Genomic DNA, 12,893 nt, shown 5'->3' with positions numbered 1-12,893 from the left:
TGAGACATACCTGTAAGGCGACAGAAGAGGCCTTCAGAATAAAAGCTGGGTTCCCGTAATGTCAAAGACTACCTGCAGGATTCTTGCAGTATGATATATTGTCACCTCACAGCAAGAAGGTTCCGGGTTTGAGCCCTGGCTCTGTTCCTGTGTGGGTTCTCTCTGGTACTCCAGCTTCCTCTCACAGTCCAAAGACATCAAGAAGGGACGAGGCTGATTGATACTCTAAATTGACCGTAGGTGTGACTGTGAGTGTGAATGGTTGTCTGTCTCTATGTGTTGGCCCCGTGATGGACTGGTGACCTGTACAGGGTGAACCCCGCCTCTAGACCGAAGGCTGGTGGATTGGCCCCAAGCCCCCAACCCCTCCCTTCCCTACCCCACCCCCCCACACACACACACACCCTTAACAGACAGGATAAGGGGTATAAAATGGATGGATGGATGGATGGATGAACTGTCTCTTTAAAATGATTTCTGGAACAATCTTATGTGCTGTGTTAAAGTAAAATGGTTTACCTGATCCTTGAAGACTGAAATCATCCTGATCCTTCAGATTAAGCTAAAACTTTCTTGACGGATTGAGTCCAGGTTCTGAAACTTTTGGCTTATGATCCCAGGTTAATGGAGCACTGAAGCCCCAAGACATTCACTACCCCAGTGGCAACTTGAGTTATGACAATCCAATCAAATATTCCATCATCCGAATTATATTTGGAGGCTTAAAGTGAGAAAGGTACTGCACAAGAATACATGAAAAGATGAAAGAAAAACTGGAAAAAATGAATTATTTTGAGTAGTGTTGGATATTGTTTTTCTCGTTTTAAACATATTAGAAATAAGTGATTTACTGATACGCTTTAAATTGAAAGAAATCCGTGTCATTGTATAAAATCACAAGCGCTTTACTGTCATTATGTCGTTATGAATGTAGTTTCTCTTTTTTTGTAGTTTGGTTCAACGTAATAACAGAGTTTTATTTTGAAAATGTCTTCGGAAATAAGATTTTATATTTTTTACAAACTTGACTCTGGCCGCTCCTGCATTGTTGTGAGTAGAGAGAAAGAAACTCGTTGGTGACCCGGAGGAACTGTGATACAATGATTCAAGTAATAAAACCAACATTCTGACAGTAGAAGTTACAACAGTAATGCGCGAAGATGTCTTTGCTGGACTTGTACACCGAGGTGAGAAGGAAACTGCTGTTTTTTTCCCACTTTATTATGGATAATTTGTTTGTTTCCAGAGACATATGGAAACTTTGTAGAGACTTGTGCCATTTTCAGGGATGCAGCGGAGGCTGGGAATGTTCACTGGGAATATTCACAAACCGTTTAGGTTTTTATTATTATTAAATAATTGCATTTGAATATATGATGTCACATTAACATTAACATGGGGGTGAAGGAAGAATAGTTTATATTTCTAGAGAGTTGCTATTATCATTTCTATTGACTATATTCACATTGTTAATCGTCATCTGCTCTTTTAGTACAACCGAGTGTGGATCCCAGATGAAGAACATGTGTGGAAATCAGCAGAAATCAGGAAAGATTTCCACACTGGGGATAATGATCTGAAATTGCTTCTTGAAGATGGTTCTGTAAGTCAAACTGATCCAGTCGTCCTGTTCATAGCATCCACAACAGCTGACCCTTCCTCTTTTACATAACCCCTCACTCTGAAGGAGTGCGACTACTCTGTTGACCCATCACAACCTCAACTCCCTCCTCTACGCAACCCGGACATTTTGGTGGGGGAGAACGATCTCACTGCTCTCAGCTACCTCCATGAACCTGCAGTCCTGCACAACCTCAACGTGCGGTTTGTGGAGTCCAGGATCATCTACACCTACTGCGGTAAAGACCTCACCATCTCATCTACCCGTCGCTCACATGTGCTCTCCGCTCAGCCTTTGCTGTTTCCTCATTTTCAGGTATTATACTGGTGGCTGTAAATCCCTACAAACAGTTGCCCATCTATGGAGATGCAATCATTCATGCCTACTCCGGCCAGAACATGGGGGACATGGACCCTCATATATTTGCGGTGGCGGAGGAGGCTTATAAACAGATGGCCAGGTACATTGAGGCTCAAAGAATCATCCATCCATCCATTTTCTATACCGCATGTCGGCTCAGGGTTTGTGGGGGTCCTGGAGCCTATACCAGCTGACATTGGGTGAGAGGCCGGGTTCTCCCTGGATGGGTAGCCAGTCTGGAGCAATTAGGGGCTCAGTTTCTTGCTAAAGGATACTCGGACATGGTCACAGAGGGAATTGAGGATTGAACAGCGACCCTTTGGTTGCAAGACGGCCACTCTACCTCGCAGGCTCCAAGACCCACTCTGCATCAATGCATTTGTTATAACAATGTTCATTTCTTCTTCAGAAACCACAAGAACCAGTCTATCATCGTCAGCGGCGAGTCTGGAGCAGGGAAAACTGTGTCTGCTCGGTATGCGATGAGATACTTTGCTGTAGTCAGCAAATCTGGTAGTAAGACTCGAGTTGAAGACAAAGTCCTGGCTTCAAATCCGATCACCGAGGTACGAGCAGGGGACTGTTTTTACAGTTGCCATCACTCACTTTTACTTTGTGGTTTCCTCAAAGTCGAGCCCCGTAAGGTTGAGTCTGATTAGAAACACTTCTTGCTTGCTGTGTGAGTGCCAACAGTTTTTTTCTTTTTAGGCAAAGCTGCCACTGATTTACTGCTCTGTTTTTAGTCGGACACCTGCAGAATATATGTCATCACTAAAGTTTTACAGTTTTTACTGTGTTATTATTTTAGCAGAAGCATAAAAGCAACATTTTTATTGCATCATTCACAAGCCGGCGCCTCAATTTGTACTTTAAACTAGCCAAATCATTGATGTTTCAGCTTTTTTTTTTTTCTAACCAAAGTAATAAAAAAGGAGGCTGTAATTTTCATGCAGCATAAGTTTATTAAAGACACAAAATAATTTGAAAAATGAGACATAAATCGTTCTTAAAATGAATATAAAAGGATTAGCAAACCCTGTCGAATACTTGCACGTGTTGATGTGTTAATGCATAATGCGACTGTCTATGTATCACATGCAACAAGGACTGTTTGCGTGTTTTAAGCGGTGCTCGGTTCCAAATTCCCAGGTCTGGTTATGACATCAGATACATTCATTATTTCACTGTTCATCCATTGTAGGCCTAATTCTGCCATGATTTTCTCTCAGGCGATCGGAAACGCCAAGACGACCAGGAATGACAACAGTAGCCGTTTTGGGAAATACACTGAGATCAGCTTTGACAGGAGGTACTGCATCATCGGAGCCAACATGAGAACCTACCTGCTGGAGAAATCTAGGGTCATTTTTCAGGTATTGTCTGATACAAGAGTGTTCACTGTTTTTTTTTTTTTAATATACATGTGTGTGTGTGTGTTTGTATATATATCACATGACCTTCTATCATGACACGGTTGTTTCCAGGCAGATAACGAGAGGAATTATCACATCTTCTACCAGATGTGTTCCTGCGCACATCTGCCAAAGTTCAAAGGATTGAGACTGCGTGAGTTCCAGTGGTTTAGTTTTTCCTATGTAGTCTGAAACATGCGGAATACTGCATATGTCATACACATAAATGGTATGATTTCATCTATAGTGTGGTCTCTTTCATCTGCAGTGAGTGCAGACAAGTTCCGCTACACTTGCATGGGCGGTGAGATCACTATTGATGGTGTAGATGACAGGAAAGCCATGGAGGAGACTCAGCGGACCTTCTCACTGCTGGGTAATGGAGGCTTCAGCTTCTTACACTAAAATCTCTTCAAAGTATGATTTTTATGTTCATCCTCTTTTTGATTCCTCAGGGTTGAAGGAGGACTTCCAGTCAGATGTCTTCACAGTCTTAGCAGCCATTCTGCATTTGGGAAATGTGGAAATTAAGAACTCTGGAGATGATAAATCCTCAGCTTCTGTGAGCCACTTTTCATTTGTTTTCAGGGTTTGATGTTCCAAACATTAAGGAGTTGATCTGTATATCTTCCAGCCCAAGGATCCACACCTGGCCATCTTCTGTGAGTTGCTGGGTGTGAGTGCGGAGGGTTTGGTGCGTTGGTTGTGTCATCGGAGGATTGTTCTGGTGATGGAGACGGTGGTGAAGCCAGTACCCAGAAAGCGGGCTGTGAATGCCAGAGACGCCCTGGCCAAGCAGATTTATGCCCATTTGTTTGACTGCATAATCAGCAGGATAAACACGGCGCTGCAGGTCCCTGGAAAGCAACATGCTTTCATAGGTGTTCTGGACATTTATGGGTAATTCTGATACGACCTCTTCTGCTCTTTGATATATTTTTGGATCAATTTTCAAGCTAAAATTGCATTTTCATTTCTCTTCAGCTTTGAGACATTTGACATCAACAGCTTTGAGCAGTTTTGTATCAACTATGCAAATGAAAAGCTTCAGCAGCAGTTTAACTTGGTATGCAGCGCCGTCATGGCAAAACACTGTTAACGCCTCTTCGTGGAGTGTCATGGTTACTCACTCTGTGGTACTTATTTCAATCAGCATGTCTTCAAGCTGGAGCAGGAGGAGTACATGAAGGAGGGCATCCCGTGGACGTTGATAGATTTCTACGACAATCAGCCGGTCATCGACCTGATCGAGGCGAAGATGGGAATATTCAACTTGCTTGACGAAGAGTGTTTGGTGGGATTCTTTTTTAAACGTTCTGTACTTCCGTATCCTGTAGTTTCATGATATTGTGCTTTTAACTCACTCGACTTAACTTTTTAGTTTCCTCAGGGCACTGACCAAAGCTGGCTACAGAAAATGTACAACTACCTAGATGCCAACCCATTGTTTGAGAAACCCAAGTTATCAAACGAGGCCTTCGTGATACAGCACTTTGCAGACAAGGTGGAGTCAGCTTAGAAAAACACTTCTAGCACAAATAGAAAAATCTTTCAAATTACTATCAGACGCATCAGAAAGAACTCCTGATTAGATTATACGCAATCAGAGACTTGTATTTCTGTCAAATCTGAATTTTGTTGCTCAACAGGTGGAGTATCAGTGCAAAGGATTTCTAGAGAAGAACCGAGATGCTCTGTATGAGGAACTGGTCGACATTATGAGAGTTAGTAAGGTAATGAAAGGGCCTGTTTTATTTCAGCTTTTAGTTTTTTGATTCATGAATGAAAACCAGAGAAAGAGCAAACAGAGGTGACTTCGCTATATTATCTTTTACAGGTAATTCCTTCGGTATTCGTTAAGAAAATTGAAGGAACGACACCTTTGGAATAGACACAAGACAAGATTATGTTCTGTTAAAGCTCTTCAGTTCAGCCTTGTTTTTCTTCTCATACTGACATATTTCTCCTGTTTGTTATCAGTTTCCTTTTCTGGCCAATTTTTTCCAAGGGGAAGAGCAAATACTTGTTGGCAGTAAAGGCGTCCGAGTGAGGCCTGCTAGGCCCGGCGTGAAACCAGCCAATAAACAGCTGAGAACCTCTGTTGGAGATAAGGTGGAGATGTTTGCTCTCTCTCTCTCTCTCTCTCTCTCTCTCTCTCTCTCTCTCTCTCTCTCTCTCTTTCTCTTTCTACGTCCTGGAGATTCAAGTCCATAACTATACATTATTCCATGACACAATCATTATATACATTTTCACCGATGTGTATCATGAATTCTGGCTTTACATGTAGTTCTGCAGCTCCCTCTCCCTACTGATGGAGACATTGAATGCCACCACCCCTCACTATGTGCGCTGCATTAAACCCAATGATGAAAAGGTTCCGTTTGAGTGAGTATAGATGAACCTTGATGGACACGAGTGGTTGTGTGTTAGTGTTGTTAGCGTGAGTGAGTGTTTCGTGTTTTGAGATATGACTCCAGGAGGGTGGTGCAGCAGCTTCGAGCCTGTGGCGTCCTTGAAACTATTCACATCAGTGCTCAGAGTTACCCGTCCAGGTGATACTCTTTTCCTAGATCTATATCACTTGCAATATTTTTATATTATTATTATTATTATTATTATTATTACAATATTTTGCTCATGCTGCACTTGCTAACTTGCTCTTTATTTGCAGGTGGACCTACATTGAGTTTTACAGCAGATATAGTGTCTTAATGACTCATCAGGAGGCAGGTCTCAGTGACAAGAAACAGACCTGCAAGGACGTGCTGCAGAGGTTGATCCAGGTCAGCTACTTCTTTGTACAGCAGCCTCAATGATGATGCTGTCTATGTACTGTTGTGTAACTCCATCGCTCCATCTCCAGGACCCCGACCAGTACAAGTTTGGTCGAACAAAGATCTTCTTCAGAGCTGGTCAAGTAGCTTATCTAGAGAAGCTTCGTCTGGATCGACTACGAGGAGCCTGCATCACCATCCAAAAACACGTCCGCGGGTGGAGCCAGAGGAGGAGGTACCTGCTCATGAGAGAGGCAGCCATCATTATCCAACTGTACGTCCGTGGGAAGAAGACAGTACGGTAAGAGGCATTCACTCTGTCCTCGGTTCTCCTCTGGGTCTGTCGGGGTTCTGACACCTGCCTGTTAAACTGTAGGAAAGCAGTGAGTGCAGCAGCACTGAAGCAGGGCTGGGCAGCAGCGGTGATCCAGAGACACTGGAGAGGCTACCGCATGAAACAGATCTACCAGGTGGTCCGTCTGGCCTCTGTCACTATCCAGGCCTTCACACGTGGATGGCTGGCCCGAAAACGCTATAAGAAGGTCTGGAACTGAAGGATGATGGATGATGAGAAGGGTTGGATGCAGAACTCTGTAGTTTTCAGGATAAAGACAAAACTACATCGAGAAAATCCACAATCTAACTTAATGTAATGACTGCACTCATGTCTCAGATGGTTGAGGAGCACAAGGCCTTGGTTCTGCAGAAGTATGCCCGAGCGTGGCTGGCACGACGGCGATTTCAAACTATGCGTCGCCTTGTACTCAATGTCCAGCTCTCCTACAGGGTGCAGCAGCTCAGGAAGAAGGTGGAGGAGCAGGTAAAGATGCTTCTGAAATTCCATCAGCGGTGGCTGGTAGAAAAATGTGTAAACGAGTTCCTGCATCCTCACAGAACAAAGAGAACCGTGGTTTGATGGAGAGACTGACAAGCTTGGCCAACTCCCATTCTCAAACTGTGGACAAACTTCAGGTGATGGAGGGGCTGCTGGAAAAATCCACCAACCAGAGGGCGTCTTTGGAGGCAAGAGAGAAGAAAGCCAAAGAGGATGCTAGTCTGGTCAGCTTTGAAATTTCACACATTAATTTCTCTTTGCAGGTGTTGTATACTGATTAAATAGACTGAAGCCTTTAAAATCCATTTCTGTTCGCACTCTAGACTATTACCCAGTTTCAAAATAAAGTTGATGGATTAACCCTTGAGAAGCAGAACTTGGAGAAAAAGTTTGAAGCTTCCACCGAAGAGATGAAAGGTAAACAAGATTCTTATGTACGCAGCTGTAACATTATGCTAAACTGTATCTTACATTTGACATGAATTACACTCTTACAGAGAGATTTGAACACATTAAAATGAATCTTCTAGAGGAGAAGGAAAACGAAGCAAGGCTTAGAAAGTGAGTAAACACGGGTGAATACTTCTTAGTCTACAGGACAGGCAGAACTGTTTTATCCAGATTTCTGATGAGATTCATCTTGGCAGAATTGCAGAGAACAACACTGAGATCCAGAGACAAGACCACGAGCAGGAGGTAGAATCCCTGAAAGATGAGATAAAGAGACTGAAAGAAGAGAGGGTGAGTCTGCAGAGGAAGTTGGAGGAGGGGATCCAGGTGAACTCTGACCTGCAGGAACAGGTCATCCAGCTCAGCAAGCACGTCAAGGTCATTCCTGAACTGCGCCGTGATCTCAACAACTTACAAAATCAAAAGAGTAACCAAGACCGAAGGATGAAGATGCAGTCAGAACAAGCAAGAGGTACTTCCACCGATTTAAGGTCAACGCATGAATACAATATTTAGCTCATAAACGCTTCTGATTTCTGTTTTTTCTGTAGCTAAAATGAACGATATTACGAGACAACTCGTCGGAGGTGTTGTTGAAGAGGAGGTCCTTTTGGGGTAGTGTAGATATTCCAGGTTCCCCTTATTCTAACCTAATTCTTCATATCATTGATGCATAAATGATCTCTCACTGTTTCTCTCAAGGCTGACTCCAAACGACCCTGAGAAGATTTATGAAGTCGAAGATTTGCTGAGTGCCTTTGATGGACTACAGAAAGCTTCTAGGTTATTATTTTTAAACTAGCAGTCATAGCGTTTCTTCCTCTTACTATGTTTCCGACAAACCTGTGTGATCCCGTTTGACCTGCTTTTGTTGTAGAATATTAGAAAACCACCAGAGGGAGCAGAAGGAAATCTATGAGACCCAAGTGGAGGGTTTAAAATTGAAAGTGGACCACCTACAAAATGAGAACAGCAAACTGCAAAACCTATTTCAGGAGAAAAGCAACATCAATGAGAACATTCGTCAAGAAGTGTCCAGGCTGAGCAGCGAGAACTTTGTAAGATGCGTTTTGATAACTAACCAGTATGAGATGAACGTCCAATCGCTTGCTGTTTCACATATTTGATGTGTCCACAGGTCATCCCTGAGCTGAAACTGCAGGTTTCAGAGCTGCAAAGACAGAAGCAAGAACTTGAGGTGCATGTAGAGGAGCAGAACAGAGAGTTAGAGGGTAGGTTTAGCTCACGTGCTTTAAAGATCGCTTTCAGGTGTATTTTACTTGACCTTTTTTTTTGGGACGTTTTTATTTTTTCAACTTAAAAGAAAAAACTGAGGAGATCACCAACATCCTTCAGAGGACCATTCAAGAAGAGAGCTCACAGCGCAGGTATAGAAAAAAAAAAAACCCTACAACAATAACAATAATTTCTCACTTCATCATTAACATGATGGTCCGTCTTTATTGTTAGATACTTTGAAGAGAGAGCAGAAGAGCTGGAGGAGGTGAGGAGGGATCTTCACGTCCAAGTCGAGGAGCTGCAAGAGGAGAACGAGCACTTGAAAAAACAGCTGCTGATGGAGAGCGAGGCCAAGAGGAACCTGAGACAAGAAACCTCACAGTTAACGGCTGAGAACATGGTACGGGTGCTTTTAGAAGATGAGTGCATCACGTGACCCCTGAATAAGTTGTCAAATTCTACTAATTCTGTCTTTTAGGACTTTGAGGAGCAGCTTGACCAGAAGGACAGATTAATAAAGAAACTAAAGAGTCAAATAAGAAGCCTTGAATCATCACACAGAGGTAGCGTTGCGGTAGTTTACTTTCTGTCAAATAAATGATAACTTCTCCGTGTTTTTCACTCCACTGTTTTTTTCTTGCAGCCAAGCAAACATTTGCACCTGCAGTTCCTAAAGATTATCTCGGCATGTTGGAGTACAAGAGAGAAGATGAATCCAGGCTCATTCAGAACATCATTCTGGGTACTCTTCATTTGTGTTTACAGTCTGAAGTCATTTTGTGAGTGGCTCTGCTTGACATTTGAATCTGTCTCCAACACTGGACCAGGCTGTACAACATTGACAACGTCATACCACACCTACAGTGTGAAAGGTTGCTAGAATAAATAATACAAATGTAAACACACTTGGACTGGATCAGAACTCTGTATCGGTTGATATTCAAGTGCATGTATCAAGATATGTATCAGGAAGGAAAAAAAATGTATTTAATCCTCTATGGCTTTTTGCAGGAATAAACAGGGCAGATAAATTATTCATATTAATCTCACAAACATGCCATGATCTGCCGGTAGATCTCAAGCCTAAAGGTGTGGCGGTCAGCATGATCCCCGTGCTGCCAGCCTACATCCTCTTCATGTGTGTCCGCCATGCTGACTACCTGAACGATGACACCAAACTCAAGTCTCTCATGAATGCAATAATCAGCGCCGTGAAAAATGTCATAATGGTGAGGTTTGTTTCATGGATTGTATCGCCATATTTGATCAGCCCAGTAAATGCTAATATTTATGACCATATCAGTGCTGCTGGAGTGATAGAAGTTTATTGAGGGTCTTCTACTTGATGATGATCTAAAGGATGTTAAGGGTCCCTGAAAGGCAACTTGCAAGGTCAATTAAATGTCACAACTTCAAACAAATTTGACGTAATTAACTGAGTTGCTGAAATAAACAAGCGCAATTTTATATTCCTGTTCCAGACTCACCACAAAGACTTTGTGCTGCTGTCGTTCTGGCTGTCCAACATCTACCAGCTGCTCAACTGTCTGAAGCAGTACAGCGGGGAAGAGGTACGGATTTGTATACCGTGGCATGTTCAGGTCAACCTCGTATCCTGTAACATTCTCATGATTTTTTTTCCCTGTTGTTCAAATAAGGAGTTTATGAAACAAAACAGCCCCCGTCAGAAAAAGAACTGCTTGCAGAATTTTGATTTATCAGAACACCAGCAGATTCTGAGTGACCTGGCCATCCACATCTACCACCAGTTTATCACCGTCATGGAAAAATCCCTTGCCCCTGCAATCGGTACTAAAGTTGTAACACGACAGATTAACACGCTCTGATAGTCTGTTGAAGGTTTCTTGAATCTGATCTTCCTTTTCCTACAGTACCTGGCATGTTGGAGCACGAGAGTTTACAGGGGATTTCCAGCATGAAGCCGACGGGCTTCCGGAAGCGTTCGAACAGCATCTATGAAGACTCGGAGAACTACACCATCTCCTTCATCATTCAGCAGCTCAGTCACTTCCACGCCACCATGAGTCAACAGGGCATGGAGCAAGGCCTCATTAAACAGGCGTTCAAACAGCTCTTCTTCGTCATCGGTGCGACCACCCTCAACAACATCATGCTCCGCAAAGATATGTGCTCCTGTAGGAAAGGAATGCAAATCAGGTCGGTTTGATCGTTTTGTGATATTAGTAGAATGAGAGAGTTCAGTTTTACAGCGTTCCTGTCATGCAGGTGCAACATCAGTTACCTGGAGGAGTGGCTGAAGGAGAAGGAGCTTCAGAGCTCCAACGCCATAGACACTCTCAGGCCGTTGTCTCAGGCCGCCTGGTTACTGCAAGTCAACAAGTCCACAGATGATGACGCCAAAGAAATCAGCGAAAAATGTTCTGAACTCAACCCTGTTCAGGTACTGCACTCAGCTCAACCCATACTTGTACACTTGCGGCCATGCTTCCTTAAAGTAATCCAAAACATTTCAATTTACAGATTGTCAAGATTTTAAATTCATATACACCCATTGATGATTTTGAGAAAAGGGTGGCGTCATCATTTGTCCGGAAGGTTCAGGTGCGTTCAATCGTCCACGTTCACAATGATGAAGCAGTGTGATGAAACACCCGTAATATGTGTAAACTGGTTGTTTCTCTTGTTGCAGTCACTTCTTCAAGATCGCGAAGGCTCCACTCATCTGATGCTGGACACAGATTATCGTTTCCAGGTTACGTTCCCTTTCTGCTCATCCTCACAGGCTCTGGAGCTGCTGCAGGTCCCCAGCAGCCTTCATCTGGACTTCCTAACCAAGATCTGACCCACCGTGTTCTCCTTTCAAGCCATGACTCTGACTTAATCATCTCATGACCTAAACACTCACCTTCCTCTGCCTGACTTGCTGCTGACACTGCTTCCTGGATGGGCGGAGCCTCAGAATCAACCAGCTCGCCTTTATGAATTCAAACAATGCTGCCTGGCATCATGTGGATCCGTTTGATAGTTTGATACGTGTATTTAAACCAAGTTACAGTGCCAAAATAAAGGATAACACTGAAGCTACTGCCTCTGTTCATGTTCCCAGACAGGATGTTGAAGTGTTTGCTGTTTTTCTTTTTTATTTAATCATAAACTGAAGATGGGCTGCACGGTGGTGCAGTGGTTAGCACTGCGGCCTCACAGCAAGAAGGTTCCGGGTTCGAGTCCTGGCTCGGGCATGGGATCTTTCTGTGTGGAGTTTGCATGTTCTCCCCGTGTCTGCGTGGGTTCTCTCCGGGTACTCCGGCTTCCTCCCACCATCCAAAGACATGCAATTGGGGACTAGGCTGATTGAATACTCTAAATTGACCGTAGGTATGAATGTGAGTGTGAATGGTTGTTCGTCTCTCTATGTTGGCCCTGCGATGGACTGGCGACCTGTCCAGGGTGTACCCCGCCTCTCGCCCGTAGACGCTGGGATAGACTCCAGCCCCCCCGCGACCCTTAATGTGTAGGAATAAGCGGAAGATGACGATGGATGGATAAACTGAAGATCCAAAGTCTTCAGCTTGGACTCTGAGAAAGAAGTTTGGACATGTTCAACTATTTGGTAGGTAAAGTCCCAAATGTTGTTTCAAAGTCCTCCTATCTGCTAGAAATAATGATAATACTTTACCCTGTTGGCCTCAAACTTGTCAAATACGATTTGTCCCATAGTAATGAAATGAACGTCCTCTCCAGTCTGCTGGAATTGGCGTGGGCCTGTCGAGGATGAATGAATTGGACATCAATATAACACTTTTAAAGAGATGGAATCACTGACTTACAACTATAAGAACCAGTTTTCAAATAAAGAAAAAGTATGTTATAATATCAAATCCTAATTTCAAAATTCTAAATGACATAAAAAGCAATAAGACAGAATATGTCATTATGACATAAAAAGTTATCATGATCACAATTTGAAAGTCAAAATCATGAGCTAAAATCACTTATGAGATAAAAGTTTAAATTATTGGACAAAAATTAAAAATTACAAAATGATTATTCATAATTAAAGATTAAAAAATCAAATGCCATTGAAATATGCTATTGCTCACCGTAAAACAGTTTTTTAAAAACATTTTTATTTCTAAGGCAACATTTTACGTTTTGTGTATTTTTTCTTCTTCTTACAGTCAGAATTGGCCGTTCATACACAAGAGAGGGTCAGTTAT

General features: G+C 42.9%; 1 protein-coding gene across 1 annotated transcript; it reads left to right on the top strand.

Annotated features, from left to right (window-relative positions):
- The first annotated feature begins 1,047 nt into the window (after window positions 1–1,047).
- On the top strand, window positions 1,048–11,715 carry myo5c (myosin VC). The gene is made up of 40 exons (XM_086207824.1): window positions 1,048–1,187; window positions 1,493–1,603; window positions 1,688–1,859; window positions 1,937–2,081; window positions 2,391–2,547; window positions 3,211–3,354; window positions 3,466–3,547; window positions 3,662–3,769; window positions 3,849–3,955; window positions 4,028–4,293; window positions 4,378–4,459; window positions 4,547–4,687; window positions 4,775–4,897; window positions 5,043–5,126; window positions 5,374–5,505; window positions 5,684–5,781; window positions 5,862–5,948; window positions 6,068–6,179; window positions 6,260–6,471; window positions 6,547–6,712; window positions 6,844–6,990; window positions 7,065–7,229; window positions 7,329–7,422; window positions 7,503–7,566; window positions 7,653–7,927; window positions 8,007–8,070; window positions 8,158–8,238; window positions 8,333–8,513; window positions 8,594–8,687; window positions 8,780–8,843; window positions 8,926–9,094; window positions 9,173–9,257; window positions 9,338–9,436; window positions 9,769–9,923; window positions 10,176–10,265; window positions 10,353–10,503; window positions 10,587–10,872; window positions 10,942–11,116; window positions 11,197–11,277; window positions 11,366–11,715. The coding sequence occupies exons 1-40, from the start codon at window positions 1,161–1,163 to the stop codon at window positions 11,516–11,518; spliced, it is 5,229 nt and encodes a 1,742-aa protein (XP_086063950.1). The 5' UTR covers window positions 1,048–1,160; the 3' UTR covers window positions 11,519–11,715.
- The last annotated feature ends 1,178 nt before the right edge of the window (window positions 11,716–12,893 follow it).

Source organism: Aulostomus chinensis, chromosome 7 (assembly GCF_037954235.1).
Source record: "Aulostomus chinensis isolate RoL2024-O1b breed Wild chromosome 7, RoL_Achi_v1.0, whole genome shotgun sequence".
NCBI lineage: Eukaryota > Metazoa > Chordata > Actinopteri > Syngnathiformes > Aulostomidae > Aulostomus > Aulostomus chinensis.
The sequence above is the reverse complement of the archived record's forward strand: the minus strand, read 5'-3'. Positions and strand labels throughout refer to the sequence as shown.